The 27,633-nt window shown below is 60.2% G+C and overlaps 2 protein-coding genes and 1 non-coding gene across 3 annotated transcripts; 1 reads left to right on the top strand and 2 right to left on the bottom strand.

Moving 5' to 3' along the window:
• Positions 1–4,338: 4,338 nt before the first annotated feature.
• On the top strand, positions 4,339–13,557 carry PMM1 (phosphomannomutase 1). The gene is made up of 8 exons (XM_058309196.2): positions 4,339–4,498; positions 6,475–6,592; positions 8,236–8,312; positions 8,452–8,543; positions 8,777–8,876; positions 12,065–12,140; positions 12,762–12,877; positions 13,082–13,557. Exons 1-8 carry the CDS (start codon positions 4,424–4,426, stop codon positions 13,202–13,204), a joined length of 777 nt encoding a protein of 258 aa, XP_058165179.1. The 5' UTR covers positions 4,339–4,423; the 3' UTR covers positions 13,205–13,557.
• Positions 10,971–11,040, bottom strand: LOC111762106 (small nucleolar RNA SNORD5). Its single transcript, XR_002795310.1, has one exon. It is a non-coding gene; the product is annotated as a small nucleolar RNA SNORD5 (small nucleolar RNA).
• A 200-nt stretch (positions 13,558–13,757) lies between the features above and the next one.
• On the bottom strand, positions 13,758–23,257 carry CSDC2 (cold shock domain containing C2). Its single transcript, XM_058309197.2, has 4 exons — positions 23,119–23,257; positions 16,912–17,198; positions 15,924–16,046; positions 13,758–15,461 (listed from the first exon to the last, which is right to left on the bottom strand). Exons 2-4 carry the CDS (start codon positions 17,085–17,087, stop codon positions 15,299–15,301), a joined length of 462 nt encoding a protein of 153 aa, XP_058165180.1. The 5' UTR covers positions 17,088–17,198; positions 23,119–23,257; the 3' UTR covers positions 13,758–15,298.
• Between the last annotated feature and the right edge of the window lie 4,376 nt (positions 23,258–27,633).

Here is a 27,633-nt window from a genome sequence, read left to right as displayed (position 1 = left end):
GAGGTGGCAGGAAGGATGCTTGCCTTCTGATCTATTTGGGCGAGTAGCTGAGCCAAGGAGAAGTTGGATGTTTAAAAGAGACAAAAGGGATTCCTGGTTAAACTGAAGACTTCATTTGGGAACCAGACACCTTAGCAAATAATCTCTTGGACATTGAGCCACATACTTTCCCAGAAAAGTACACATCTCTTCCAGAGAAATCTTGTTGGGCATTATGTTTTTGAGGAATGAACCTAAATCAGTATATGGAAATGTATTTAATGGCATACTGTGCTAGAAATCTGAAGCCCTGTAGCAGATTTAAAATTCCAACTCTTGCTACAACTTTTTAAAAGATTGTGAAATTACCAAAACGCACATGAATGAAGTTTTTTTTTTACTTTATTTTGTACATTTAATAATTGAAAATACAAACAATTAAAAAGGAAAAAGAGGGAAGCAGATATGGCTCAAGTGATTGGGCTTCTGCCTACCACATGAGAGATCCTGGGTTCAGTTCCCGGTGCCTCCTTGAAAAGGTGAGATGATCACCTCCACTGAAAAGGTGATCATCTAACAAGATGATGCAACAAAAGAGACACAAAGAGGAAAGACAATGAGAGAACACAACAAACCAGGGAACTGAGGTGACTCAGGTGATTGCGCTCCTCTTTTCCACATGGGAGGTCATGGGTTTGTTTCCAGATGCCTCCTAAAGAGAAGACAAGCAGACACAGGGCATACAGCAAATGGACACAAAGAGCAGACAGTGACCTCAAACAATGAGAGGGGGGGAATAAATAAATAAAATAAATCTTTTAAAAAAATAAAAGAAAAACTCCATTTCTCAATTAAATGTACTGGATACATATACAAAACAAATTTTAATCATACATTACACAATATATTTGGTTCATAGTAACACAATCGCACAGTATTTGTCCTTCTGTGTCTGGCTTGCTTCGCTCAACATAATGTCCTCCAGATTCATCCATGTTGTCATGTGCTTAATGACTTCATTTCTTCTTATAGCTGCATAATATTTCATTGCGTGAATGCACCACAGTTTGTTTATCCATTCATCCATTGATGGACACTGGGGTTGTCTCCAACCCTTGGCAATCGTGAATAATGTTGCTATGAACTTTGGTGTGCAGATGTCTGTTCCTGTCACTGTTCTCGGTTCTTCTGGGTCTATACTCAGTAGTGGTTTTGCAGAGTCTCATGGCAGGTCAATACTCAGCTTCTTTAGGAACTGCCAGAGTCCTCCATGGTAGCTGTACCATTCTGCATTCCCACCAACAGTGAATAAGTGTTCCTATCTCTCCACATCCTCTCCAACACTTGTAGTTCTCTGACATTTTAATAGTAGCCATTCTGATAGGTGTGAAATGATATCTCATTGTAGTTTTTTTAAAAAGATTTATTTATTTATTTATTTATTTATTTCTCTCCCTTCTCCCCCTGTCCCGGTTGTCTGTTCTCTGTGTCTATTTGCTGCATCTTCTTCTTTTGTCCGCTTCTGTTGTTGTCAGCTGCATGGGAATCTGTGTTTCTTTTTGTTGCATCATCTTGCGGTGTCAGCTCTCCGTGTGGGCGGCGCCATTCCTGGGCAGGCTGCACTTTCTTTAGCGCTGGGCAGCTCTCCTTATGGGGCGCATTCCTTGCACAGGGGCTCCCTATGCGGGGGACACCCCTGCGTGGCACGGCACTCCTTGCGTGCATCAGCACTGCGCATGGGCCAGCTCCACACGGATCAGGGAGGCCTGGGGTTTGAATTGCGGACCTCCCATATGGTAGACGGACGCCCTAAAACTGGGCCAAGTCCACTTCCCTCATTGTAGTTTTTTTTTTTTTCAAAGATTTATTTGTTTATTTAATTTCCCCCCCTCCCCTGGTTGTCTGTTCTTGGTGTCTATTTGCTGCGTCTTGTTTCTTTGTCCGCTTCTGCTGTCGTCAGCGGCACGAGAAGTGTGGGCGGCGCCATTCCTCAGCAGGCTGCTCTTTTCACGCTGGGCGGCTTTTCCTCACGGGCGCACTCCTTGCGCGTGGGGCTCCCCTAAGCGGGGGACACCCTTGCGTGGCACGGCACTCGTTGCGCGCGTCAGCACTGCACGTGGGCCAGCTCCACACGGGTCAAGGAGGCCCGGGGTTTGAACCGCGGACCTCCCATATGGTAAACGGACGCCCTAACCACTGGGCCAAAGTCCGTTTCCCTCATTGTAGTTTTGATTTGCATTTCCTTAATCATTAGTGATGTTGAAAATTTTTTCATGTGCTTTTTTGCCATTTGTATTTCTTTTTTGGGACAAATGTCTATTCAAGTCTTTTGCCCATTTTTCAATTGGGTCTTTTGTCTTTTTATTGTTGAGTTGCCACATCTCCTTATATGTGCTGGATCTGAAACTCTTAGCTGACATGTGATTACTAAATATTTTCTCCCATTGAGTCAGCTGCCTTTTCACCCTTTTGACAAAATCCCATGAGGAACAAAGTGTTTAATTTTGAGGAAATCCCATTTATCTATTTTTTCTTTTGTTGCGCATGCTTCAGGTATAAAGTCCAAGAAACCACCACCGACTACAAGGTGTTTATGGTGTTTCCCGACATTTTCTTCTAGTTGTTTTATGGTCCTGGCTTTTATATTTAGGTATTTGATCCATTTTGAGATGATTCTTATATTGAGAATGAGATAAGGGTCATTTTTCATTTTTTGGTTATAGATATACAGTTCTCCCAGCACCATTTGTTGAAGAGACAGTTTTGTTCCGTTGACATGGACTCAGTAAGTCTGTCAAAAACCAATTCACCGTATAGGTGAGGGTTTATTTCTGGATTCTCAAGTCTATTCCACTGATGGATGTGTCTGTCTTTATGCCAGTACCATGCTGTTTTGACCACTGTAGCTTTGTAATATGTTTCAAGGTCAGGCAGTGAAATTCCTCCCATGTCAATCTTCTTTTTTAGAATACTTTAGGCTATTCAGGCGCACTTTCCCTTCCCAAAAAATTTGGTAATTGCTTTTTCTATATCTGTAAAGTAAGCTGTTGGGATTTTGATTGGTATTGCATTGAATCTATAAATCAGTTTGGTTACAATTGACATCTTCACAATACTTATTCTTCCAATCCATGAACACAGAATGTCTTTCTATTTGTTTAGGTCTTTTAAAATTTCTTTTAGCATTGTTTTGTAGTTTTCTGCATTTAGGTCCTGTACTTCTTTGGTTAAATTAATTCCTAGGTATTTGAGTCTTTTCATTGCTATTGTAAATGGAATTTTCCCTGATTTCCGCCTCAGATTGTTCAGAACTAGTGTACTGACCTAGTGATTTTTTGCGTGTTGATCTTATATCCTACCACTTTGCTGAAGTATCTTGGATACTTCAGAATTTTCTAAGTACAGGATCATGTCATCTGCAAACAGTCATAGTTTTACTTCCTCTTTTCTTATTTGAATGCCTGTAATTTTTTTTTCTTGTCTCATTGCCCTAGCTGGAACCTCTAGTACAATATTGCATGAATATGGCGACAGTGGGCATCTTTGTCCTGTTCCAGATCTTAGAGGGAAAGCTTTCAATCTTTCCCTCAAGTTTTAATATACTGTGTGACTGGTAGAGGAGGCTGTCCATTGTACCAATTCTTTCTTTGAATTATCAGGCATGGCTTTGGCAGTGCAGAAACTCTGTAACATTGACAAATTCAATATGGGAAGTGGACTTGGCCCAATGGATAGGGTGTCTGCCTACCACATGGGAAGTCTGCGGTTTAAACCCTGGGCTTCCTTGACCCATGTGGAAAAATAAAATGTGAATATATGGAAAAATAATAATAGGGCAGTATAAGGAAATTCTGCATTTTACGCATGATTTTACCTTACAATTCATGTAATTTACAAAACCAAAAGAATCCCCTGGAGGGTTTATTAAAACACAGGGAAAAAAATATGCAGTGTTAAGAGCTTAGCAAGGAAAGGTTAATGGAGCGTTTGGCGAAAGTCGGGAGAGTGGGAGGCGGCCGGGCTCTCAGAGTCCCGCCCTCTCCCAGCCGGGCACTGCAGGTTCAAGGCCCCGCCCCTTCTCCGCCTCGGACAATCAGAATCCACCAAAACAAGAAAAACAGAATCCTCTAGACAGAGTCCAACGTGGCCCCGCCCCTCCCTTCCGGGTTCAGGTCCCGACTTCCCGCCGGTTCAGGCTCAGGTCCCGCCTTCTGATTCCAAGCCACCGCTCCAAGCCTGCTGGCTCCGCCCCAGCCACGCCCTCCTCCGCCAGGACCAATCAGAAGCTTCCTTCCGAGGCAACTCAGGCCCCGCCCCGCCCCGCCCCTCGCCTGGCTCTGCCGGCCCCGCCCCGGCCCGCATAGGCCCCGCCCCGTCTGGCCTCCTCCAGCCGGGCTCCGGCGGCTGGTTCCCGCGGCTGTCCCGGGCACGCGGGGCTGCTGCCATGGCCGGCGTGCGCAGGAAGGAGCGCGTCCTCTGCCTGTTTGACGTAGACGGGACCCTCACTCCCGCTCGCCAGGTAGGACCCCGACACTCGGAAGCTCTCGCCGGCAGCGTCACGCGGACACCCCGAGGCTCTACGTGGGGGCCCGCAGCGCCGTGACCTCCGACATCCCGGGGCCGACCGCCGGGGGTAATACGGGGTCCCGGGACCCCCACGCCACAACCCCCTGTGTGTCCGCGCCCACGTTCCGGCTCTGGAAAGAGGAGGTAGCGAGCGGGACCCCGGGAAGCTTCCACTCGCCGAGATCTGGCCTCCCCAGCCCGGGCTCCCGCACCCTTCAGACCCGGGCGGCAGCAGCCCGAAGCCGGCACCCGCACCCGGCGTTGCAGGCCGAGCTTGGCGTACGCCCGCCGGCGGGGTGGAGGGGGTCCCGGCGCCATCCCGCCCCTAGCCTGGCAGGCCCTCGTTTCTCGAGCCCCCCCCCCCCCCCCTCCGCCCCAGCACCCGGTCCTGGTAGGAGGGGCGAAGGGCTTCTGCATCTTCTCTGATGAATCTGTGGGCCATGCCCAGCCCAGGTGAAAGGCCCAGGCCTCGTCTGGTTACAGTGGGACCTCTGAGGCTCTGGGAGGGTGGTTTAGGGCGTAGTTTTCCTCCTAAAGGGCCTGGTCCTGTTGACCCTCCAACCTCTGTGTCACACCCAGTTGGCCTCCCTTTGGATCCCATTCCCACCATCAGCAGCTGCACCAGCAGGCCTCCTTCCTGCCTGCCCTGTGGGTATCCCACCCCTCACGGGACCACCACGACCAAAGGAAGGTGGGAACTCCCACAGCCAGGGGCCCGGGTCTTGGCTCTTAGACCCTGAGTCTGGCCCAGACCCCACTGGGAGGTGGCCCTTGTTTGGGCCCGGGGAGGGGCAAAGAAAGAATCCTCCCCGCCCACCTGCAGCCCCCAGGAACTGAGGAGGAGGGTGGCAGAGGTGGAGAGAGGGCCACAGGGCCTGGCACGGTCCCCACCCCTCCCTCTGACCCTTTGCTCCACTAACACAGCAGCCTGATTGAGGCCAACTTGTGGTCCTCCGCCAGGCCAGGCGCGCGGCACTTCTTAAAAGTTAATATTTAACTATACACTATTCATGGACACATCCTCATAAAGAATGAAAACAGAAGAGGCCAGAGTGCCCTCTGACCCTGCCACAGCCCCAGGCCTGGCCCCCACCCCAGCCCTAGGTGTCAGGTCTTCCGTCCTGACCTTTGGCTTGGTCTCTGTGTCCAGAAGAGATAGGAAGTATTGCTTTTTTCCGTAAGTGGTGTCATACCCCCGTGTGCCTTCCTGCCCCTTGCTTTGGACAATTGACAGCTTGTCTTGGGACTTTCCCAGGGATAAGGACAGACCTGCCTTCTTCTCTGGGGCACAGCCTGGCATTTCAGGGTAGGAATGTGTTCTTCTCCGACGGACAAGCATTTAAGTGGTTTGCAGCTTTTTCGCCATTATAAACACACCCCTGAGACCACGCACTGGGCGAGGGGCAGAACTTGGCGATGGGGCAGGTGCATTTGCAGTTTTGGTAGATCTTGCCAAATTACTCTCCAACATGGCTGTTCCAATTTACACTCTCAAGAGCCCCCGTTTCCTCTCCATCAGCATCCATTCTAGATATTGTCAGCTCTTTTTTAGTTTTTGCATATCTGAATGGATGGAAAAATGGGTTACAGCCCATTCGTTTCCATCTCCCTGGTGGGGCATCTTTTCACCTATTACTTACTGGTTAATTGCTTGTTCCTTTCCGAGTATTTTCGGAGGCACCATCTCCTTTAATACTAACAGTGACTGATCCTGCCCATTAGTAGATGAGGAAACTGAGGCACAGAAAGACCATTTGCTCAGGGACTCCCTGCTGGTGAGGCACCTGAGTTTGACTTTTAAGTCCGAGGTCCAGGCTCTTACCTCTGAAGTGCCTGGCTTTGCGGGGGAGCATGGGCCCCCTGGATTCTAAGCCCCAAGGTCAGGTCCTAGCTGTGCTGACTGGTGGAATCCTGTGCCCCGCCCTCCAGAAAATCGACCCTGAGGTGGCCGCCTTCCTGCAGAAGCTGCGGGGCAGGGTGCAGATTGGCGTGGTGGGCGGCTCCGACTACTCCAAGATTGCCGAGCAGCTGGGCGAAGGGGATGAAGGTAGGAGCCGGGTCCACATCGGGTGGGGGCGGTGCGCAGTGCCGAGGTCCCGGCGCCAAAGACCCAGCCCTGCTTCCAGGGGCAGACGGTGAGCGAGCACTTCCTGTGTGCCAGGCTCTGGAGAAACCGCAGGGAGCAAAGCAGCAAAATCCTGCCCTGCGGCACTGTATGGTCTCAGGCCCTCCTTCTCATCCCCGCTGGGTCTTGATTTTCTGTCTTCAAACTGGGCGTAATCAGTAGGGCCCAGTTTGCCAGAGTCAGCCAGAGGGGTACTAGTCAGCCAGAGGGGTGCTAGTCAGCCAGAGGGGTGCTAGTCAGCCAGAGGGGTGCTAGTCAGCCAGAGGGGTGCTAGTCAGCCAGAGGGGTACTAGTCAGCCAGAGGGGTGCTAGTCAGCCAGAGGGGTACTAGTCAGCCAGAGGGGTACTAGTTAGCCAGAGGGGTGCTGATGCAAAATATCAGAAATCTGCTGGGCGTTATAAAGGGTATTTACTTGGGGTAGGAGCTTACAGATACCAGGCCATAAAGCATAAGTTCCTTCCCTCACCAAAGTCTATTTGGAGCAAGATGGCTGCCGACATCTGCGAGGGCTCAGGCTTCCTGGCTTCCTATGTTCCTGGGGTTTGCTTTTCTCTGGGTTCAAGGTTCTTTTCTTCCCGAGGCTGGCTTCTCTTTCCTCTGGGAGCTTACTTGCCGGGGCTCCAGCTTAAGTCTTCAGCGTCAAACTCCAATATAAGAAACCGGGTCAAAAGCTCCAACTCAAAAGTTCCAACTCCTCCTTCCCCACGCCTTTTATCTGTGAGTCTCCACCCACCAAGGGGTGGGGACTGGGTGGGGACTCCACGCCCTACTGATAACCCAGTCTTGCCCACGGATAGATCAGTTTACAGACCTAATCCAATATTTCTCTTTGGAATTCATCAATTATATCAAACTGCTGCAGCCCCCCTGTATTGAAAAGTGCCCATGTGTTGACTTCCTTTTATTCAGTCCCCACAACCATGCTTTGGGGGGGGGCGCTGTTCTCCCACTCGAGAGAGGAGGACTCTGAAGTCACCCCCTGACCCCTCTGCTCAGCTGTCGCGGCTTGAGCCTCCAGTTCCTCACACCAGAAACTTCCTTGGTTTCCCCCTTTTCCCTACCTCCCCTTATTCCCTCCCTGGCAAGTCCAGAACATTCAGCTCTCCACCCATGTCTCCATGGCCACCCTCCCACCCTTGTCCAGGTGACCCCGCCCCTCCCCGCCAGGACCCTACCACAACCTCCTAACCGTGTCCCTGCATCCCCTGCCCCAGCTCCAGACGCTCCTCCAGCAGCCGGAGCTGGAAACTGCACCTTCCCCGCACCAGCCCTGAGCGCTCAGTGTGAGCAGGGCCTGTGGGGGTACGGGACAGGGAAGGAAGCCCGCGCTCGGGAGACCCGAGGCTTCCAGAAGAGGAAGGGGGTTCTTGGCAGCTGGGGAAGCCAGGGCCGGGCAGACGAAAGGGCAGGGGCCCAGGGCTGGCCTGCGGGGAAGCTGCTTCTGGATGGAGCTCCTGGGCTTCGAAGGCCAGATGCAGGGGCGTGGGCCCCGTCTGTCCTCCCCGGGCCCCGGCTCCCAGTCAGAGCCCGACTTAGGCCCTTTCCCTCCCCCTCGGCCCTGCAGTCATCGAGAAGTTTGATTACGTGTTTGCCGAGAACGGGACGGTGCAGTATAAGCATGGACGGCTGCTCTCCAAGCAGGTCAGTGCTCCCCACAAGAGCCCAGGGCCCTAGCCGGGGACACAGCTTCTCCACAGTGGCGGAACGTCCGTGGGTGCCCCGGCTGACCCCAGGGGCCCGGCAGCCCCGGCCGCACTTGAGGCCCGTGTTCCTTGTCCAGACCATCCAGAGCCACCTGGGCGAGGAGCTGCTGCAGGACTTGATCAACTTCTGCCTCAGCTACATGGCCCTGCTCAGGCTGCCCAAGAAGCGGTGAGCCCCCCACCCCCACCCCGGGTGTAGCCCCTCCCCTCAGAATCCCAGCGCCGGAGGGAGGACAGGCCCCTCAGGTGGGAGCTGGAGGGGGCCGGGCCCCCGACCTCTTGGCAGGTGGGTTCCTGTCCCCGTTAAAGTCCAGGGAGGCTGTGGTCTGAGGCGGGGCTGGGTCTGAATCCAGGGCCCCTCTTGTCCTCTCTGGCTCCCTCCCTGCCCCTGCCCCCCCCCAGTGGAACCTTCATCGAGTTCCGGAATGGCATGCTGAACATCTCACCCATTGGCCGGAGCTGCACCCTGGAGGAGCGCATCGAGTTCTGCGAGTTAGACAAGGTGCCCCCAGGCCCTGGGCCTCCCCGAGCCCAGTGGAGTGGATGAGGGGCAGATTCTGGTGCTACCAGCACTCTCGGGGGCCACTGCCGTGTGCCAGGCCTTGCCTGGTACCCCTCTTGGTGACTGGCACCCCCAGCCACCCGTTTTCCCCAGCAGCACCGAGGGCTGCATTTCCACCTTCCCACCCACCTCCAGCCCAACAGCGACTCCTCCTCGTCCAGCCTTCAGGGTCGCTCTTAAATCTGTTCATTTGGAGAACTGAGACCCCACTCCACGCAACCTTCTCCCCCTGGGCTGCCCACAGTGCCCTCCCTGTGTTCCCCTCCTGCCCTGCCAGGCTACACTCCCTCACTGCCCCGAGAGCCTTTTAAAATACATCCGCCCGCACCCACTCCCCTCCCATGGCTCCCCATTGCCCGCTGGGCCGGGTGCTAGCCCCTCCCGTGGTGCCCCGAGCCCTGTGGCTCCGCCTACCCCTCCGCCTTCTCTCTGTGTCCTTCCAGCTCCCCTTCTGTTCCTGGAGCACACTGGGGTCCCTCACGCCTCTGGACGCACTGCTCCTGCTGAACCTTGATTTGCCTTTTGCTGGTCTCCCCCACGGTCCACTCCCTCCCTTCAGAGGATGGGGCGAGTCTGTCCGTCCAGGGCTTTTCACGCTGGACCGGCCGTCTCTCTCTCTGCCCTGCCCTGCCGCTCTCCCCCGTTGCTCTCGCTGCTCCAGCCACAGCCTCCTTTCTGATTCTAGAGATGGCAGCATTCCCTGGCTGCCCAGGACCCGCTCCGCTCAGACCTGGCTCTCTCCGTCACCTCCTTCCGGTCTGTGCTCAGATGCCGCCATCTCAGTGACATCTTCCTGGAGCATTCTATTTAAAATTGCACACGCCCCCCCTGCACTTGCTACTCAGCCTTCTCTCTGGATCCTTCCAGCTTCACTTGCTTTCCAAGCGGCCAGCATCACCCTCTAATATGCTACGTCATCTGTCATTTTTTAAACCTTACATACCGTCGACCCTCCCTCCCCAGCCCCGAAAAACGTGACCTCTGTAAGGGCAGGAGTTTCTGTGGTTTGTTCACTGCTGGACCACCCTCCACCCCACATAGTGCCTGGCACATTGTAAGGGCTCAGTGCCCACAAAATGTTTGACTGAAATAGGCCATTTTACAGATGGGGAAACTGAGGCTCAGAGAGGCCACATAGGGCGTTGGCTGCAGAGCCCAGGTTTGGACTTGGGTTTCCGCCGGCTGCCCTCTGCTGCCTCCCTGAGGCAGGTGAGATGAGATGCAATGCCTCCCACCTCACCAGCCCCCACCCACCCTGTGTCCTGCGGCTTGGGGTAGGCAGCGCCCACAGGCTCGGAGACTGTTCTCTCCTTGGCAGAGCGCCTCCTCCCCCCACACACCGTGAGCAGGGCAAGTGGCTTCACTCAAGCGGGACTCGCTTCTCTCATCTGTAAGTTGGGGACAGTAGGAGTCAGTTCCCACCTGATCGGGCTGTCACGAGAGGACTGGGCGCGTGGGCTTGGCACGTACAGTGTCTTCCCACAGCCTCCAGTGCGTCTGCTTGTCCTCTCGGCTTTTGGGTACCGCCTTCTGCTATTACAGAGGGGAGCAAGCATCCTGATTTGCTGGCGCAGAGCCTTCAACCTGTCAGAGCCCCAGGGGAGGGACGAGGACACTTAGGCCAGAGGGCACGTGACCAGCTCGAGGCCATAGTGCTGGGCCCTGCTGAGGCTGGATTTGTCACTTGGGCTTGTCCAGTGGCCAGCCTGGTTCTCTGGGAGGGGAGGTACATTTGTCCTGGGCCAAGTGGAAACATTTATGCAGAGCTTGGGGCATTCTTAGGACTTTGGGAGGGACTCTGGCCTCCCAGGGGTCAGCCCACGCTGGGAAAGCAAGGCCAAGGCTGACAAGGGGCTCGTGTCCCTCATCTCAGGCCCCTCTAGAAGGGAAGCCAGCAGGGTCATTATGTCCATCCCTTTGTCCAGGAAGCATTCTCAGAGAGGTCAGGTGACTTGCCCACAGTCACACAGCCGGAAGCACAGCAGCCAGGCCTGGCTTCCTCTCTTTTTTTTTTTTATTTATTTCTTTTCTTTCAGCTGTCAGAATTAAGCTTTCGTTCATCTGTATCAGACAGCAGTTGAACAGTTAAATTCATCATCTGAATGGCTTCCTCTCTTAGCCCAGGGCATCTCCTCTCTGGCCTCTTCAAGCTGCAAATGATCTGCCCAGTGCCTGCCTGTCTCTCTCCAGCCCAGTCCTGTCCAACTGCAGCTAAAAGGCAGTCAGGCATTCCGCTTGCCTGCCCTGAAATCCTCAGCGGCTCCCGGGCACCCAGGACGCACCAGCCCCCCTAGTCTGGCCTAGTCTGGCCTCCCGGGCCAGCCGTCCTTGAACTCCACCTGCTGCTTCGGCCACGCTGCTCCGGGGCCCAGTGGGCCCCTATTACGGTACAGCCTCAGAGCCTGGCCAGCAGTCCTTCCAGAGCCGGCCAGTGGCTGGTCCCCTCTGTGGCCCCAGCCAGGCCGAGAGGGAGCCTCGGGCTAGTGAGTGAACGTCCCCTTCCCCCACGTTTGTAGAAATTCCAAGTCCTGCTCTAGGGCTGGGGCCCTGGGCGCCACTCAGTCCCCAAGGCCCGCCCAGCACTGCACACAGGAGATGCTCAGCAGAGGCGAGTTGGTGCCCAGTCGATGGGTACGTGGTCACGCGGTGCACGGTCGTTGGGTGCATGGTCGCTGCAGGGTGAGTGCGGCCTCTCTGAGCACCCGCTGCCCTGTCCACGGGGCTTCTGCTGCCCTTAGCTCTGCGAGTGCCCTCTGGGGCCCGCGCCCCGTTGCCTGTGTTGATCCAGGCAGGCAGAGCTGCCAGGCCTGAGCCCCGCCCTGCGGTGGCCACTGACCTGGCACTCAGGTGGCCCCGGGCCCCTTGACCTTGCCCCTCATGTGTCTGTGGCCTCCTTGGGAACACCCCCCACCCCGTAGGCAGGGATCTGGCGCTGAGCTCAAGGGGCCCGGCGTCATGGGTCGAGACCCTGGCCCTGCCGTGGTGGCGGCCTGACAGTGACGCTTGGGCGGCCCCTCACTCTCCTCGTCTAGGAAGTGGGGTCACACTATCTGCCCGGAAGGATGGCTGACCGCGGGCCTGGCACCCAGCATGGCCTCTGCCTCAACCTCCCCTTTCCCCTCCCGCAGAAGGAGAAGATCCGGGAGAAGTTCGTGGAAGCCTTGAAGACAGAGTTTGCTGGCAAAGGGCTGCGATTCTCCCGAGGTACGGCCACTCCGCAAAGGGTCCCATAAGCCTGCCGTGGGTGCCCTCCCAAGGCCAGGCTGCAACCCTCCCACCCCGCGGGACATAGCGGGCGGCTGGGAGCCCCAAGCAGGCAGGGACTCAATCTGTCACCTGCCGCTGTCCTCTCCACCCTGGAAAATGCCCCGCTGCCCACCCATTTGCTCGGGGCAGAAACCCGAGTCACCTGCGTCCACGCTGCTCCTGGAACGTGACCGCTGGGGGTGCCGTGCCCCTGCCTCCACCTTACCCGACGTGGCAGGGGTCCTTCAGTCACCCCCTTTAGTTCACTCCCCAGCAGCCAGAGGGGTCTTTCCGGAAAAAGCGACTGTCTTAGTCCTACCATGGCTCAGAGCCCTCCAGATAAAGCCCAGGACCCCACCTGCGGGTCCCAGCTTTCCCCTTGTGGCGCTTGGGTGCTTCGAGGTGGTCTTGTTTGTTTCCCACCGGCGGCCTGGCTGGATGGTGACTTCCAGGTGGACGAGGGCCCTGCGGCCACCCCCGTGCCTGGCGTCGGGGTTGCCGAGGGAATGGTGGAAGGAAGACGGGGCTTCCCGAGCTTGTCCCGCGAGCCGCCCCTGCCCACGCCCCCCTGTCCCGCAGGAGGCATGATCAGCTTCGACGTCTTCCCTGAGGGCTGGGACAAGCGCTGCTGCCTCGACAGCCTGGACCAGGACAGCTTCGACACCATCCACTTTTTCGGGAACGAGACCAGCCCTGTGAGTGCGGCACCCCCCCGGCCCCCCACCTGCCGTGGCCGAGGCCAAGCCAGACCTGGGATGACAGGAGACCGGCCGGTGCCCGGCAGCCCCCTCAGGCCGGGAGGCTGGGGCCTGTGGCGTGGCCCGTCGGGGCCAGGCCTGGGGAGGCAGGCAGGGTGGCCGCCGTGCCTCCATGCGCCTTCTCTGCCCTTCCCCATGCAGGGGGGGAATGACTTTGAGATCTACGCCGACCCCCGGACCGTCGGGCACACCGTGGTCTCCCCGCGTGACACGGTGCAACGGTGCCGCGAGATCTTCTTTCCAGAGACAGCCCACGAGGCGTGACCCGGGCTCGCCCCTGCCCCCCCAACCCCGGCCACCCGGAGAGCCCAGCCCAGGCCTAAAGAAGGACCCGGGCCCAGGGCTGGGTGGGGGCCGGGCACCTGCCTCGGACATGGGCCTGCCGCGGCCCCACCAGACGGGACAGGGTCTGCATGGACAGCGGGACCGGCCCCACCGGCGCCGGCTGCTGCTGCTGCTTGCACTTCTGAACAGAACAGGTGTCTATCTGTCTGTCTGTGCCGGGAGGAGGGCAGGCGTGAGTGTCGGTACGAGCTAGAGCCTGCCTGGCCCGCCGCCGGCAGGGCGCCCATTGTAGAGAACCTTCTGCCGCAGACATTAAAGTTCCCAGAACAGGATCTGGCCTCTGGTCATCTGAAGGGGTGACCGGTCACAAGTGCCGTCGCAGCTGCCACTTGGCAGGTGAGGAGACAGGTGTGGAGGGCAGGGCCAGCCCCGGGTCACTGGGACGCCCGGGAGGCTCCAAGGGCGCTGGGTGGATCTGTCCTCCCCCGCCCCTCCCCCAGGGGCCCGGACAGACGGGCATCTCGGGCCAGCGTGAGTCACAGTTGAGGGTTTATTGCCAGTGTCGGGGAGGCTTGGCACGTCCGGGCGGCTGGGGGCATCTTGGGAGGACTCCTGACTGCGCGCTGTGGGGCGGCAGGGAGGGGGCTGGGGGGGGCGCTGCTGCCCCTCGGCCGCCCAGGCAGCCCTGGGGCTTGATGCCGCCACATCCCGTCTGCTGCTGGCTGGTGTCTAAAGAGGGGGACCTACCAAGGAGGGCAGCCTGGGGGGCTCCAGGCGACAGCACATACCAGTGACCTCCCGTCCAGGCGGCTGAGGGGTACCTCAGGAGATACCTGCGGGCCCGGCCCAGAGGAGCCCCAGCTCAGAGTGGGTGGCAGCCTGGGCCCTTCCCAGTCCTGGGGGGGGCTGGCCAGCACATCTCGAGGCCCCCAGTCTCTGTCTGTGGGTGGGGGTGGGTGGCACATAACTACCCCAGCTGCCCCCTAGCCCTGGGTCTTGGGGCACCGACAGGGCTGGGGGTCCTCCCAGTCACTGGTCCCCTCATGGGGGGCATTTGAGCCCCCTAGTTTTACTCAGACCTGGTCTCCTAAGGGTCAGGGTCCCTGGCCGGCCCTCCCTGGGGGCTGGGGGAGGATGGGGTGGGAACTGGCCCGAGAGCAAGTGACCAGAAACACACGCGTCTTGGCCCAGAGGGACTCGAGGAGAGGGGGCCGCAGGGGCAAGCGCACCTCAGCCCCTCACCTCTGCGGCCACGGGCAGGGGGCCGGCAGGGGGCCGGCAGGGGGCCCTCGGAGGCTGAGGGCCGTCCTCACCACCCCGCCTGAGGGACGAGCAAACGGCCTGTCTACACCCGGGTCTGGCTGTCGCTGCGTCCCCAGCAGCCAGTATGGCCGGGTCAGGGACAAGCATCAGGGGTGGTGAGTCGGGGCAAAGGGGGTGGCTCGATCCAAGCTGGGGGTCGTGCCCCCACCCTCCGCAGACCCTCATCTCAGAGGATGGGGGCACAGCATGGCTGAGCCTGACCCAGCGAGGAAACACGGCCTCGATTTAGGGTCCACAGAGCCACTGCCAGGCTGAGGAGAGACTGTGGCCGGCAAAACGAACCCCCAGACCCCTTCCACCCCCCGGGGGAAGGCTGGGGCCCGGCATCGAGGAGGGGCCTGTCTGCCTCCATGTCTTACCCCCTCCCGCTGACAGAGGAGGGAGGCCCCAAGTGCCAAGTGGAGGTGGGCGCTCGGGCACGCTGGAGCCTGGGGCAGAGGCAACGGGCGCAGGCTTTACGGACAGGGGTCCCACTGGGCCTGCCTGAACCCCAGCTTCAAGCCTGACGCGGACGGGGGGACGGGGGGACGGGGGGCTTGTGTGTGGGAGCCGGGTGCAGGGGCAGCAGGACAAGCGGGGAAGACGGCCCGGGGGCCTCCCCGTCCAGCCAGCTCCCGGCAGCTCCCACCACGGTCACGGGTCTCGGAGGGCGGGTGGAGGCACACGCTCAAGGCCACAAGCACAGACAGACAGACGTGCACACGAGGCCGCCCCGGGGGGCCGCCGGCCCTGCGTGGCTCCCCGCCCCGCCTAGGAGCCCACGACCTGGCCCGACCACGTCTCGTGGGGGGTGTGGGGGGCCAGCTGGGTTAGCACCACCTCCACGGCCTGGAACTTCTGGTTCTTGGGCGGGATGGGGCACATCTTGTAGGTCACCTCGTCGCCTTCCACGGGGACGTACTCCCCCTCGATGCTGGTGGGTGGGAGAGGGGGGTCAGTCCCACAGCAGCCCCCAGCCCCAGACACCGCCTGTGGGCTGGCAGGGGGGCGGCTCCGCGGTCGAGTCTGTAAATGGGGATCAGGAGCAGTAGCTACCCCACCGTCGTGGGGGACTCGAGATGGGAAAGGGCGCAGCCAGGTCCTGAGGCTCAGAGGAGCTGTGACATTCCGTGTCAACTCTGGCATTAGGGGTGGGGGCCCAGGTGCCCCCCCCCAGCCTCCCTGCCTGCAGGCCCCTCCTGGCTGGCCCGGCCCTCACAGCCCCCCACCATGCTGGAACAGATCCTTAGGCTCCCCCCCAATGCTGGAACAGGGCCCAGGCGCCCCCCATGATGGAACAAGGGCAGAGGCCACGGTTGACGCTCCGCTGGGCGGGGGCTGGGGGCGCCGCAGCAGGGGTCCGGCCAAGGGCGAGAGCTGGGGGAGGGGCGCTCACTCAGACACGTGCACGAAGATGTCCTCGGCGCCGTTCTCGGGCGTGATGAAGCCGTGGCCCTGGGAGCGGGAGAACTGCTTACACACGCCCTTGAACACGGGGCCAGCCGAGGCGCGGGCTGTCCTGGGGAGGGCACAGGAGGGTCCGCGTTGTGGCCTGGGTACTCCCTCCCCAGACACGCCCCCCCCCCCAGCTTTCCTGAGCCCCAGGCCAGAAACTGCAAACAGTTAACTGCTCCCTCAGTCCTCACATCACCCCATTCGACAGACCAGGAGATTGGGGTCCAGAGAAGGAACTGGCTCCCAAGGTCACACAGCAAGTAGGTCTCCCCACTTCCAGCCAGTGCCCTCTCTCTACCCAGCACCCTCCCCATCCAAGGCTCAGGCTAATATGGACTCTGAAGTCAGTCCAGCCTAGACTTGAATACCTCCTGAAATGGGGAGCTCACTACCGCACAAAGCAGCCACATCCTACTCCCTCATTCATTGGTGCTTCATTTACTAACCGTCTGCTCTGTGCCTGGCCTTGGGTCAGACACGGGACAATCGGCACTTGTCATCCATAAACTTCCTTCAGCCAAGCTGCTGTACACCCCCAGGGCTGGTCTCCCTCCAGCCTGCCCTTCCTCCCCAGAGGCCAGCACCTTGCCTCAGCTTTTGCCCCTTCTCTTCCATCTGCCTGGAACGCCCGGCTTCCTCCATCTCGTCCATCTTCCAAACCCAAACAGGCCTCCTCTTCCCTGGTCCCCCGGCTGGGCCCCACCCCTGACGCCGCCGCGTGGCAGACAGACAAACCCCCTGACCGCAGACGGCTCCCGTGCCGGGCCTCCCCAGCCCTGGCTCACCGGGAGCTCGGGAAATCTGGGTGGAATGGCTGAGTGAACTCTTAAGAGTCTCCGGAAGGGGCCCCCGTCCCAGTTCCCAGGGTTGGGGGCGCGGGGTCGGGGGCCTGGGGCTGGAGCTCGTCCGGCCGAGCGGCAGGTACTCACGCAGAATACGTCCGGGTCCGCTTGGTGGGCAGGGGGCTGGGCAGGTCCCGGGCCGAGACCCCGCCCCGCTCCCAGACCCTGCTGCCCTCTCGGTGGAAGGGAAAGGTGGGCCAGACGGGGGACTTGGGGGAGTGCAGCGGGGGCACGACGGGGGGCGACGTGGGCTCCGAAGTCATGGCGGGGCCGGCGGGAGAGCCAGGCGGGCTCCGGGGCGCAGGGCTCGGGCGTCCTCGCGGGCAGGGCCCGGCCTGGCCCCGCTCGGCAGCCTCTCGGGCCGCGGGCTCCGTCTGCGGGGAAGAGGGGCGGGCGGGTCAGTGCGGGAGGGCGGCCCGGGCAGCCGCGCCCCGGCACACGAGGGGCTGGCCCCTCAGACCTTCCTGCTTGGAGGAAGGCCTGCGACCGCGGCCAGGGGGGGTGGCCCGAGGATGGTCTGGAATAGGGTTGGTCACGGGGGTCTGTTTCAGCCCCAACAGACTTGGGTTCGAATCTCAGCTTTGTCACCTTAGTGACCTCAGCGCCAGCGCGGCAGGTAGGAGAGGGGACTCCGGAGCCAGGTGGCCCGGGCTTGAAGGCCAGTGCCTCTCCCTGTCGGCCGTGTGGCCTTAGTCACGCTTAACCCTCGCTTCAGTTTCCTGCCCTGTAAAATCGGAAGAGTGGTGGTTCTTATCCCACAGGTTATCGTGAGGCTTCGGTGGCTTCCTACGAGCTTCGAATACAAGCAGCGCATGGAAAGGTGGGCTCTTTCTCCTTAGCCCCTGTCTCCTCGTCTCTAAAGTGAGGATGGGGGAAGCGGATGTGGCTGAAGCATCTGGGCAGCCGCCTACCACATGGAAGGTTCCAGGTTTGGTTCCCAGTGGCTCCTAAAGAAGACGAGCAAGACAGTGAGCTGATGTGACAGGCTGGCACAGCAAGGGAAACAACGAGCTGATGCAACAAAGAGACAATGAGAGACACAACAAGCAGGGACCAGAGGTGGCTCGAGCAATTAAGCACCTCCCTCCCACATGGAAGATCCCGGGTTGGATCCCAGTGCCTAAAAGAAGACCAGCGCAAAACGAGCACACAGACAGTAAGTGTAAACAATGGAGGAGGCGGAGAAATAAATAAATGAATCTTTTTTTTTTAAAGCGAGGCGTGCACTCTGCAGGGCGGTGGAGGCGCTGATGCTTTAGTGTGCCCAGCACCTGCCCTCCAACAGGGACCCGAGAGCTTGCTATCATCAGTGCTAATGAGAAATTCCTGTGTCAGCAGCTCAGTGCCTGATCAACCTTGAGAAAAGGCACCCTATATTTTCCTCTACTGAAGAAAAGAACATATACCCCCACTCACGCCCAGGGACTGGGAAGCCAGGAGCCCCACGAGACGCCGCTCTGGGGCCCTGGAGCCCTGGGGCTCAGCGCACCAAGACGACGTGGGTCCCTGGTTGCCAGGGCTGGGGGAAGGGGACGGGAGTGGCAGCCCCGGGGTCGCGGCTTCTTTCTGGGCTGATGAACGTGTTCTGAAACTGACGGGCTGTTTGCACCACTGTGAATATACTAAAAACGACTGGATTATATGCTCTCAGGCGTGCGGTGCGTGGATTATGTCTCAATAAAGCTGTTACCAAAAACCCAGCGACGTTCCCCAGGACGACACAGCAGGAAAGCAGACCCCTGGAGCGCCCCGCCCCACCCCCGGGGCGAGGGGGGCCAGGTGGGGGGCAGGAGGTGGGGGGCAGGAGGCGGCTGCCAGCGCCCGTGCCCGCTCCGCCTCCCCTCCAGGCAGCAGGCCGTCCTGGCCTCCCTCTGCCGCGCTTTCCCAGGCCTGCTGTGGTGCTTGGCGGTGACAGCCGGTGCTGGGAGGTGGGGGCCCGGTCTCCAGGGAGCAGCAGCTGAGCTGGGGCCCGCGGGGGGGGGGGGGGGGGGAAGGCCTCCTGACCCCAGGCGGGTGGCCGCGGCTGGGCTCCCTGCCTCTTGGCAAGTGGGGCGTCATCGGGGGTCGGGGTTGAGGGCGGCCCACCCTGGCCAGCCCTCGCCGCCTGGGGCCCGCTGCGGGGCCTCCCTGGGGGACGACAGCCACGGGGCGGCCCCCATCCTCGCCCACCCCAGCCTGCTTCCTCGGCTGGGAGATGGGCGGGACTGGAATCCCTCCTGCAGGCTGCCTTGGGGGTGCAGTGAAAGGCCGCAGTTGCCCCTCCAGTCAGGGCTGCTGAGGGGGCGTGGGGGGAGGGGAAGTGGGGAGAAGAGGCTCCCCAAGCCGGCCCAAGCCTGTGGGTCACCTGCTCCCCCAGGGCCTCTCCGACTGGGCCCCTGCCCCAGCCCGCCCAGCTCCACGGCTGCTTGTTTTATTTAATTCTTCCATCAGCTCTTTAAGGCCAGAATCATTATTATCCCCATTTCGCAGACAAGAAAACTGAGGCTCAGAGAGAAGCTAAGTCACATACTCAAGGCCACACAGCAGCCGGCATCTGGGCTGGGATTTGAACCCAGGACAATCTGATCCTGGAGCCCTGGAGAGGGAAGTCAGGAGTCCTGGGTTCTGACCCCCTGTGCCACTGGCTTGCTGTGTGACCTTGAACAGGGCCTTTCCTTCTCTGGACCCTGGCAGGGCCTGGGACTTGGAGGAGCTGAATGACACCCAGCAGCCCGGGAGACCAGGGTGACAGGACCAGGTGAAGGGGCCGGAAAGGGGCAAGTCTGGACAAGGGGTGGGGAGAAGCAGAAGGGGCCTTTTTTCCTCCTTTGTTACCTGAATCCCACTCTCCATGCAGTCTTTACTCTTTTCCATTTTCCAACCTTCCAGCTGTTCTGAGAGGTTAAAATTACAGTGGCGAGGGTACCAAGACTCAGAGAGCTTAAATGACTTGCCGACAGTCACACAGCAGGTAAGAGGCAGGGCCCACACTTGTCTGGTGGCAAAACCTGTGCTCTTCCCAGAATATAAATTCTGTTTCTGGTTCAGCCAAGAAAAGGCTAAAATTTCCCCGAAAGAACTTTCCCTGAGAAACTAAAGGGGAAAATAAACGTGTCCAAGAGCAGAGAAACACACATGTTTGTAGAAAGCAGTTTCAACTCAGCCCAAGGCCCGAGGGATTTGCCTTTGAGGGGCAACTGCAGCCTTCCACCGCACCCTCAAAGCAAATCCCTTCAGAAGTGGATGGTGGGGGCGGCTCAGGACTCAGGTGGCCTGGGTTTGAATCCTGGCTCCACTGCACTCTGGCTGTGTCCCTCCCTTCTGAGCCTCAGTTTCCCCATCTGCCAAATGGGGCCAGTGGTGGTGGCACCTTGTCCTCGGGTGGCGGGAGGAGCCGAGAGCGCACCAGTGGCCCGCCCCGAATGGGCGTCGTCCTGCCCAGGCTTTGGCTCTGAGTCCCCTCCACCCCGGGCCAAGTTCATTTCCCCGCCTGAAGGCCAAGCCCAGCTGAGTCCAGGATCCTGCAGGGGAAGGGCCAGGGGAGGGAAAACGACTGTCACGGCGTCCCACGTCACGGCCTGTGCGGCTCGGTGACTCAGCCCCATCAGCAGGGGCCACGCCTCGGGGCAGGGGCTCTGCTTCCATCCGCCGCCCTCCCTGCCAGAAGAACCGGGCTGGCAGTGGCCGCCCAGGACCTGCCTTGGCCATGGGGAGCCCTCCCTGCTGGGACATGGAAAGCACAAGCCGTGTGATGGGGGCAGGATGACCGGGGGCAAGCCCCTGCCCCTTGGTGACACACGCTGTCCCTGCTCCAGATGGATGACTCACGAGGGCTCTGCCAGGCCCGCGCTCCTCTGAGGTCTTCAGACACACACAATCTGAAATGATCCTGAGTGCCAGACCGGGGGGCCGTTTCGATAAGGCCTCCCGACAGCCCTGCTGAAATTACCTCCATTCTCCCCATTCTTCCCAAGAGTGCACTGAGGCTCAGAGAGGGCAAGAGACTGCCCAAGGTCACACAGCGAGGCAGGTGCAGGGCGGGCGCCCAGAGCTGCCGCGCCCTGGGGCTGTCTGGGGAGGCAGGGACTCGGGGTCCTCTGGCAGGAGGTGGGGACCAGCGACTCCCCAAAGCTCCTGCCCCCCTGGGGAAGGAGGAGCAAGGCCATGGAGAACTGGGGAGTCAGGGCTCGGGGTTCTATTTCTGGGTTTGCGCTGACTCAGACCGTGACCTTGGGTGAGTCACTCGCCAACTCTGCTAAGTAAAAATGTCCCCGGCCCTGGCCCCCCATTATGGGAGGAATAAGGATGCTTGCTTAAAATAGGGAGGACGACGGGGACACGGGGTGACGGTGGAAGGGCTTGCCCGGCCCCGGGAGGGCGAGGGCACGGCCCCGCCCCCAGGACTGGCACCGGCCGGCCCCTCCCCCGCGCGGCCCCCAGACGCTCCTTAAAATACCTCGGCGCCCGCGGCGCTCCTGCAGCTGGAGGTGACCTAATTAAGCCTGGCGCGGGCTGGGGAGGAGGGGGCCGGCCAAGCGCAGCCTCTTTCCTTAAGAGACCCTGTCACCCTCCGCCTGGTCACAGGCTGCCCCTGGGCGGCTGAGATTGAGGCCCGGGCGGGCAGGGGCGCTCCGGTCCCAGTTCGACCTCCGGCTGGCTCTGTGACCCTGGGCAAGTCACTGCTCCATTCCCCGCGCCCTAGGGAGGGGAGCGGCTGAACCTGAACACGGAACCCGAGGGCCCATGGGGCGCACCCCCTCAGTGGTGACCACCCCTCGCTGCCTGGGGCTGGGGAAGAGCCCCCGATGGCTTCTCGAACCCCGTTTTGCTGCTGTGCATGGACTGAGGTCCGAGCTGCCCCAGGTCCCCTGCCACGGGCCAGATGTGACCAGCTCAGCCGGGCCCCGGGCGCCCTCTGCTGGGTGCCACGCCTCCAGACGGGGCTGGCAGTGTGTCCGTCCCCTAGCCACCGCCGGCCTGCGGGCGCCCCCTGCACGCCCCCCTCCCCAGCCGGCGGGTATCCATGAACGCCGTCCGGCCGCCCCTCTCCGGGCCCTTGCGGTCCCCAGCCTGTCCTCCGCCTGGCCCAGGCCCCGAGCAGCCGGTGCCTGCGCCCACCTGTCCCTTGGGGGCGGGGCGGGCAGATGTGAAAAAGAGACGGTTTCGGAAAAGGCTTCAGGGAGGTAGGGGGAGGGCGGGGCGAGGCGGGGGGCGGAAGCACAGAGAATGGGGGGCGGGGGGGGGGGGCCCGGGGGCGTCTGGGCGGGAATCCGCTTTGGGGAACCAGCGCTCCTGCCCCGCAGGGGTGCTGGAGGCGGCCCCTGCCCAGGCCGAGGCCCCTCCTGGGTGCCGGCCAGGCGCGCAGGGTGCCAGGCCGCCCCCCGCCCCCCGCGCCCCTCCCCCGCTCAGCCGAGCAGCAGTTCCCACTGTATTTATTGTTGTTCTCGCCCGCGTCCCTCCCCTCTTCCCCGGCAGAGCCTGCAGGCTGGCAGCTTGGCAGGAACCTGCTGTCTCCCTTCCGGGTGCCAGGGGCGCCCCGAGCCCCGCCTGCGCGCCTGGTACCTGGGTCAGGTCACTCGGGGGCTTGGCGGCAGCTAGGGCTGCCCCGGGACCCCAGCACCCCACAGCAGGGTGGCCCAGCATTCCCCCCCCCCCCAACCCTCCTAGCCCTCCTGCCCTCTGGGGGCCGAGCCCCGGCAAGGGTGGGGGTCAGAGCGCGACCAGCGCGGCGGGAGAGAAGCGCGGCCCTGGCCGCGGGCGGCTCCAGGCGGGCCCGTGCCGTGGAGTCACCTTCCCGGGCCCACGGACACCATTAGCCCCCTCACCTTGGGGACAAAATAGTTGGGAGGAGACAGCTGCTCCAGGGCCAAGGCCTGCCAGTCCCCGGCCGTCCCTCCCGAATTCCAGGGGACCAGAGCCATCTGCCCCCCGCTGCACTCCGCGGCCGCGAGCGCTGTCACGTCCCCTGTCCCCGCTGCCCCGATGCGACGCGGCGGCAGGGTCTGCTGTGCTCTGCCTCTGGAGCCAGACACAAGTCCACGGACACACGGACATGGGGGGGGGGGGCACGCTCAGCTTCCCTGGGAGGTTGGGGACCGGGACTGCGGGGCGCGGGGGGGGGGGGGGGGCGTGCTGGGCCAGACCCGGGTTGGCGACCCCCCTCCACCTCCCCACGCCCCCCTCCTCTGCCCGGGCTGCCTCCTGGGGCGGGGCTGCCCGCCGCCCACCGCCCCTTACCTGGGGGGGGGCGTGCTCGGCCAGCCCCCGGTTGGCGCCCCCCTCCCCGCCTCCTGGCGGGGCTGCCCCCCCCCTTACCTCTCCCTGGCCGCGCGGGGCCTGCCGCCTGCTGCCGCCCGCCTGGGGGCTCCGGGCGCCGGGGCTGCGGGCAGGGGACGGGGCTGCGGGCTGCGCGCCCGGCGTGCGTGAGTGAGTGTGTGTGAGCGTGCGGCGCGGGCCCCTCACTCACTCGCACACGCCTCCCTCCTGACGTCAGGCCGGGCGGGCGGGAGGGACGCGGGGATGGGAATGTGTACTCCCGGCTTAAAGGGACACCCGGCCCTGGGGCCCCGACGCCGCCCCCCCCCCCCACCCGAGTCGGGCACGGCCGGGGAGGGAGGGAGCTGCGTCTCCCGCGCGGCCCCGAAGCGTCCTCTTTTGGAAAGTGGCTTTTATGGCCGGGCGGCGGGGTCAGTGGCGCGGCCTGGTCGGGGCAGGCGGTGCTAAGGAATGCGGGGGGAGGCGGCAGCTCAGGCACCGCGCTGCATTCCTGGCCCTTAGAGAGCAGGGGTAGGGGGGTGGGAGCGTGGAGGCGCCGGGAGGAGCCCTGGGGGGGGGGGGTGCCCAGAGGGCCGGCTCCCGGGGAGGCTCACACGACCAGGCTGGACCCAGGAGCTCAGGCAGCTCTGATCCTGTGCTCTGAGAGCCTCCTGAGGGAGTGAGCTGGGCAGGGACCCTGATGTCCTTCTTTGTCTGGTGCACAGTAGGCCCTTGAGGTAGTTCTAGAATCCGAATTGAAGCAGACCCTAATGGAGTTAAAACCCTGGGAGGCTCTCATGGACTGAAGGCCAGGTCCCCAGCTGTACAGCTGACCCCTCCCGGGAAAAACCCCCGGGGGCCCATCTCAGACAAGTCCCAGGTCTTCATGACTCTCAGCTCCAGCACTTCTGAGCTGTGTGACCTTGGACAAGTCTCTTAACCTCTCTGGTCCTCCAGGACCAGCGTAGGCAGCAGAGCACCTATTTCAGACGGCTGGGGGAAGTTCAAGGGTTCCTCCTTCTTCCTGTCCCTTCCCTTCTCCTGTGCCTCGGCTCACAAAGAAGAAAGTCTCCCACATTTCTTCTTTGGATTACTGAGGCGAGTGGGCACTTCCAAAAGTAGTCTAGGAAGTGGCTGTGGCTCAGTCGATTGGGCTCCCGTCTACCATATGGGAGGCCCTGGGTTCGCATCCCGGGGCCTCCTCGTGAAGGCAGGCTGGCCCGTGCCAGTGGAGAGCTGTCAACCTGCACCCACAAAGAGCTGGCACAGCAAGATGACACAACAAAGGGAAACAAGCCGACACAGAAGAACACACAGCAAATGGACCCAGAGAGAAGACAGCAAGCAAGTCACAAGGGGGGGGGGATAAATAAAATAAAGATAAATCTTTTAAAAAAAAAGTAGTCTTAATAAAACAAAGGTTAAAAGTAAGGGAATTTTGGTCACATTCACCTTTCTGAAAATTACATCTTCATTTTTTATGTAGTACCTAAACATGCAATAAGCCAAGAAACAAAGTCTGTCTTGAATCCTTATACATACTTTTGAGTAGCTGTGACTGTTTGCACTTTTCTTCTTCATTATTAACATACAAAATACAAGTGAGCATTTGTACATGGATTATAAAGAAACTGGTGATATTTTTATTAGGTTTAACGGTATCAATATACATGAATAGTTAATAAAACATTGGAGTTTTAAAAATAAAATTAAAAAAAACAAAACAAAAAGGGATGTGGGAGTTAAAAGGGAAGCAACCAAGAAAATAGAAAGAATAAAAATGGCTAAGTAAGCACCTGCAAGTTGTTTTGCCCTGATTTAAATGTCACAGCCATCCCATAATTTATCATCCTCCACATTTTACAGGTAAGGAAACAGAGGCTCAGATAAGAGGAGAGACTTATCTGTATGCATTCAGCTGGTTAGAGGGGGATTTGAACCCAGGGCCGTTGACCTGATGACATACCCCTGCCCTTCTAGAACCTCCCAGAGGAGTCCAGCTCAGACCGTGTAGGTTTCTGATTCTACAAGGCCCTGGTGGTAAATCTCACCTGTTATTGCCTGAGACCCAGAGTAGTGATTCTACTGCACACCCAGTCTGAGGACCCTGCCCAGAGGGGCCCCCCTTACCTTTTCCTCTTCTTTCACCACCTTCCTCTCTTCCAAAGATAACAATTTGCAAATTGCCCCCACAGGTATTACCTCACCGGCTTCTTAGAGCTGCTCTGTGAGGCTTACCTGCGTGGGAGACGTGGGGGGCTGAGTCCCTCAGCTTGGCAGGTTTGGCCTGAGGGGCAGATCCGGGGCGTGGGCGTGGGGCCCTCGGTGTCCCCCACGCCAGCCTGTCCTTGCGTGGCAGGGCTGGGCACTGCAGGCCCCCCGCGCTCCTCCCCGCCTGCCATCCACTGTCCCTTCTGCGGGGAATCCCCTCTCCCCAAGGTCCCCTGCCCAGGCCCGACCCCTCCGAACCAGTCCCAGCCCTTGGCGGGGCGTCGGTACCCCCCAGGACCCCCCAGTCGGTAGCACGGCCGCCTCGAGCTGCTGGTGGCCGCGCCCACGCCGGGGACAGGCGGCCTGCGGCTGAAGCCAGGCCAGAGAGCGGGGCTGTGAGAAGGTGACCTCATCCAACACCCAGAGCCAGCCCTGCCTGACCCCTTCTCAGTCACGAGAGCCAAACAACTCCCTTTTTTTTTTTTTTTTGCTTAACCCAGTTTGAATAAGGTGTTCTTTAAAAATGATGAGGCCTGTGGAGCTTCTGGCTCAGGGAGAACTATGGCCGGCCAGTGGGGTTTGGTGACGCCTCCACAGGGACAGAAAAAAGTGCCCGTCCTCTCAGCTTCACCTGTCCCGCCCCGCCCCACGAGCCCTGCCACCCAGTCCCCCGACCTCCGCCGGTCCCGCAGAGGCGCCGCGCCAGCCTCCCTGCCTCGGCCGGGCGGTGCCCTCCGGGGAGAAGGCCTTGAGGGCGAGGCTCCGGGCGCGTCGTCTCCACGCCTGGCACACGCGTGGCACCAGGCGAAGGCGCGGGAGAGTCTGCTTCGTGGAGTCATTGGCTTGTAGGGTGCCCCCACCCCGAAGGGGCAAGTGAGCATTTGGGAAGGTGGGGGGCAATCAAGTCGCTCGTGCACAGCCCGCAGGGCCTCTTCTCACCCACCTGGGAGGCGGTGGGCGGTCGGGCTAAAATAGAGACCTTGACCGCAGGTGCACTCATCCACAGACTGTGTTTTGTGGAGCATCTCGGGTGTGCCAACCCCGGCTGGCCTCTAGGGACAGCAGTGACCAGGGCAGGCGAGCTCCAGAGCCCAGGGCAGACTCAAAGAGCCACACAGGGAGGCGGACGTGGCTCAACTGGCAGAGCGTCCGCCTACCATACGGAGAGGCCAGGGTTCGATCCCCAGGCCTCCTGACCTGTGTGGAGCTGGCCCAGGAACAGTGCTGCCACGCACAAAGAGTGCTGTGCCACGCAGGGGTGTCCCCCGCATAGGGGACCCCCACGCGCAAGGAGTGCACCCATAAGGAGAGACACCCCGTGTGAAAGAAACAGCCCATCCAGGAGTGGCACCGCACACACGGAGAGCTGATGCAGCAAGAAGACGCAACAAAAAAAGAGACACAGATTCCCGGTGCCACAGGATAATGCAAGCAGACGCAGAACACAAAGCGAATGGACACAGACAGCAGACAACTGGGGGTGGGGGGGTGCGGTAGGGAAGGGGAGAGAAATAAACAAACCATAAATCTTAAAAAAAAAAAAAAACACCCAGGAAACAGATGGACAAGGAAAGGGACGCAGTCAGCACCCACAGGGCCACAGGCTGGGAAGGCCATGCAGCAGTAGAGGGGCCTGGCCCTTGAGACTGGTGGTCAGGGAGGGCTTCCTGGAGGTGGTGACATTTATGCTGCACCCCCTCCCCCCAGTGACCAGAAGGAGCTCGCCTGGCCAGAATCTAAGAAAAGATGCTGTGCGAAGGGGAGACTTGGTCGGAGGGGCGGGAGAGGCGGGCCCCACGAGGCCAGTGCTGAGGCCGAGGCCGGGTCTGGGGCGGGAGAGCTGGAGCCCCCGCGTCCCGGCAGCCAGCGAGGCGTGAACGTGAGCGTGGGGCCGCGGCGTGAAGCGCCGTTAGGATCATCCTCAACGCGCAGCTGTTCATTCAGGAAATGAGCAGCCCGCCCCCCTCCCACCAGCAGCTGCGTAACAAAGAGCTTGTCTGCTGGAAACCAGGGGCCCGGGAGGCTATTTTGGTGAAAAGCTGAGAATTCACATGCTCATCTCCTGGAAAGCCTCCTTCGCCTTGGAGAAGCGGAAGAGGTGAGTAAGAGCTGCAGAGTCCCAAATCCTATTATTTCCACCCAGATTATAATGCTCACTCCTGTCCTTAACCGTCAGCCGAGCACAGGCCTGCCCGAGGCGGAGTAGGTACGCGCGCCAAGGCGTTGGTACCACTTGACAGCTGAGGACACTCGGGCACAGAGAGGTTAAGAGGCTTGCCCGCTGTCACACAGCTGGTCCTGGAGCTGAGGCGCGGACGCGGCAGCTCTGCTTGGCTTCCCCGTCCTTGGTTCTGCCACAGCACG

This window comes from Dasypus novemcinctus, chromosome 12 (genome assembly GCF_030445035.2).
Source record: "Dasypus novemcinctus isolate mDasNov1 chromosome 12, mDasNov1.1.hap2, whole genome shotgun sequence".
NCBI lineage: Eukaryota > Metazoa > Chordata > Mammalia > Cingulata > Dasypodidae > Dasypus > Dasypus novemcinctus.
This window is presented reverse-complemented; position numbering and strand designations above follow the sequence as displayed.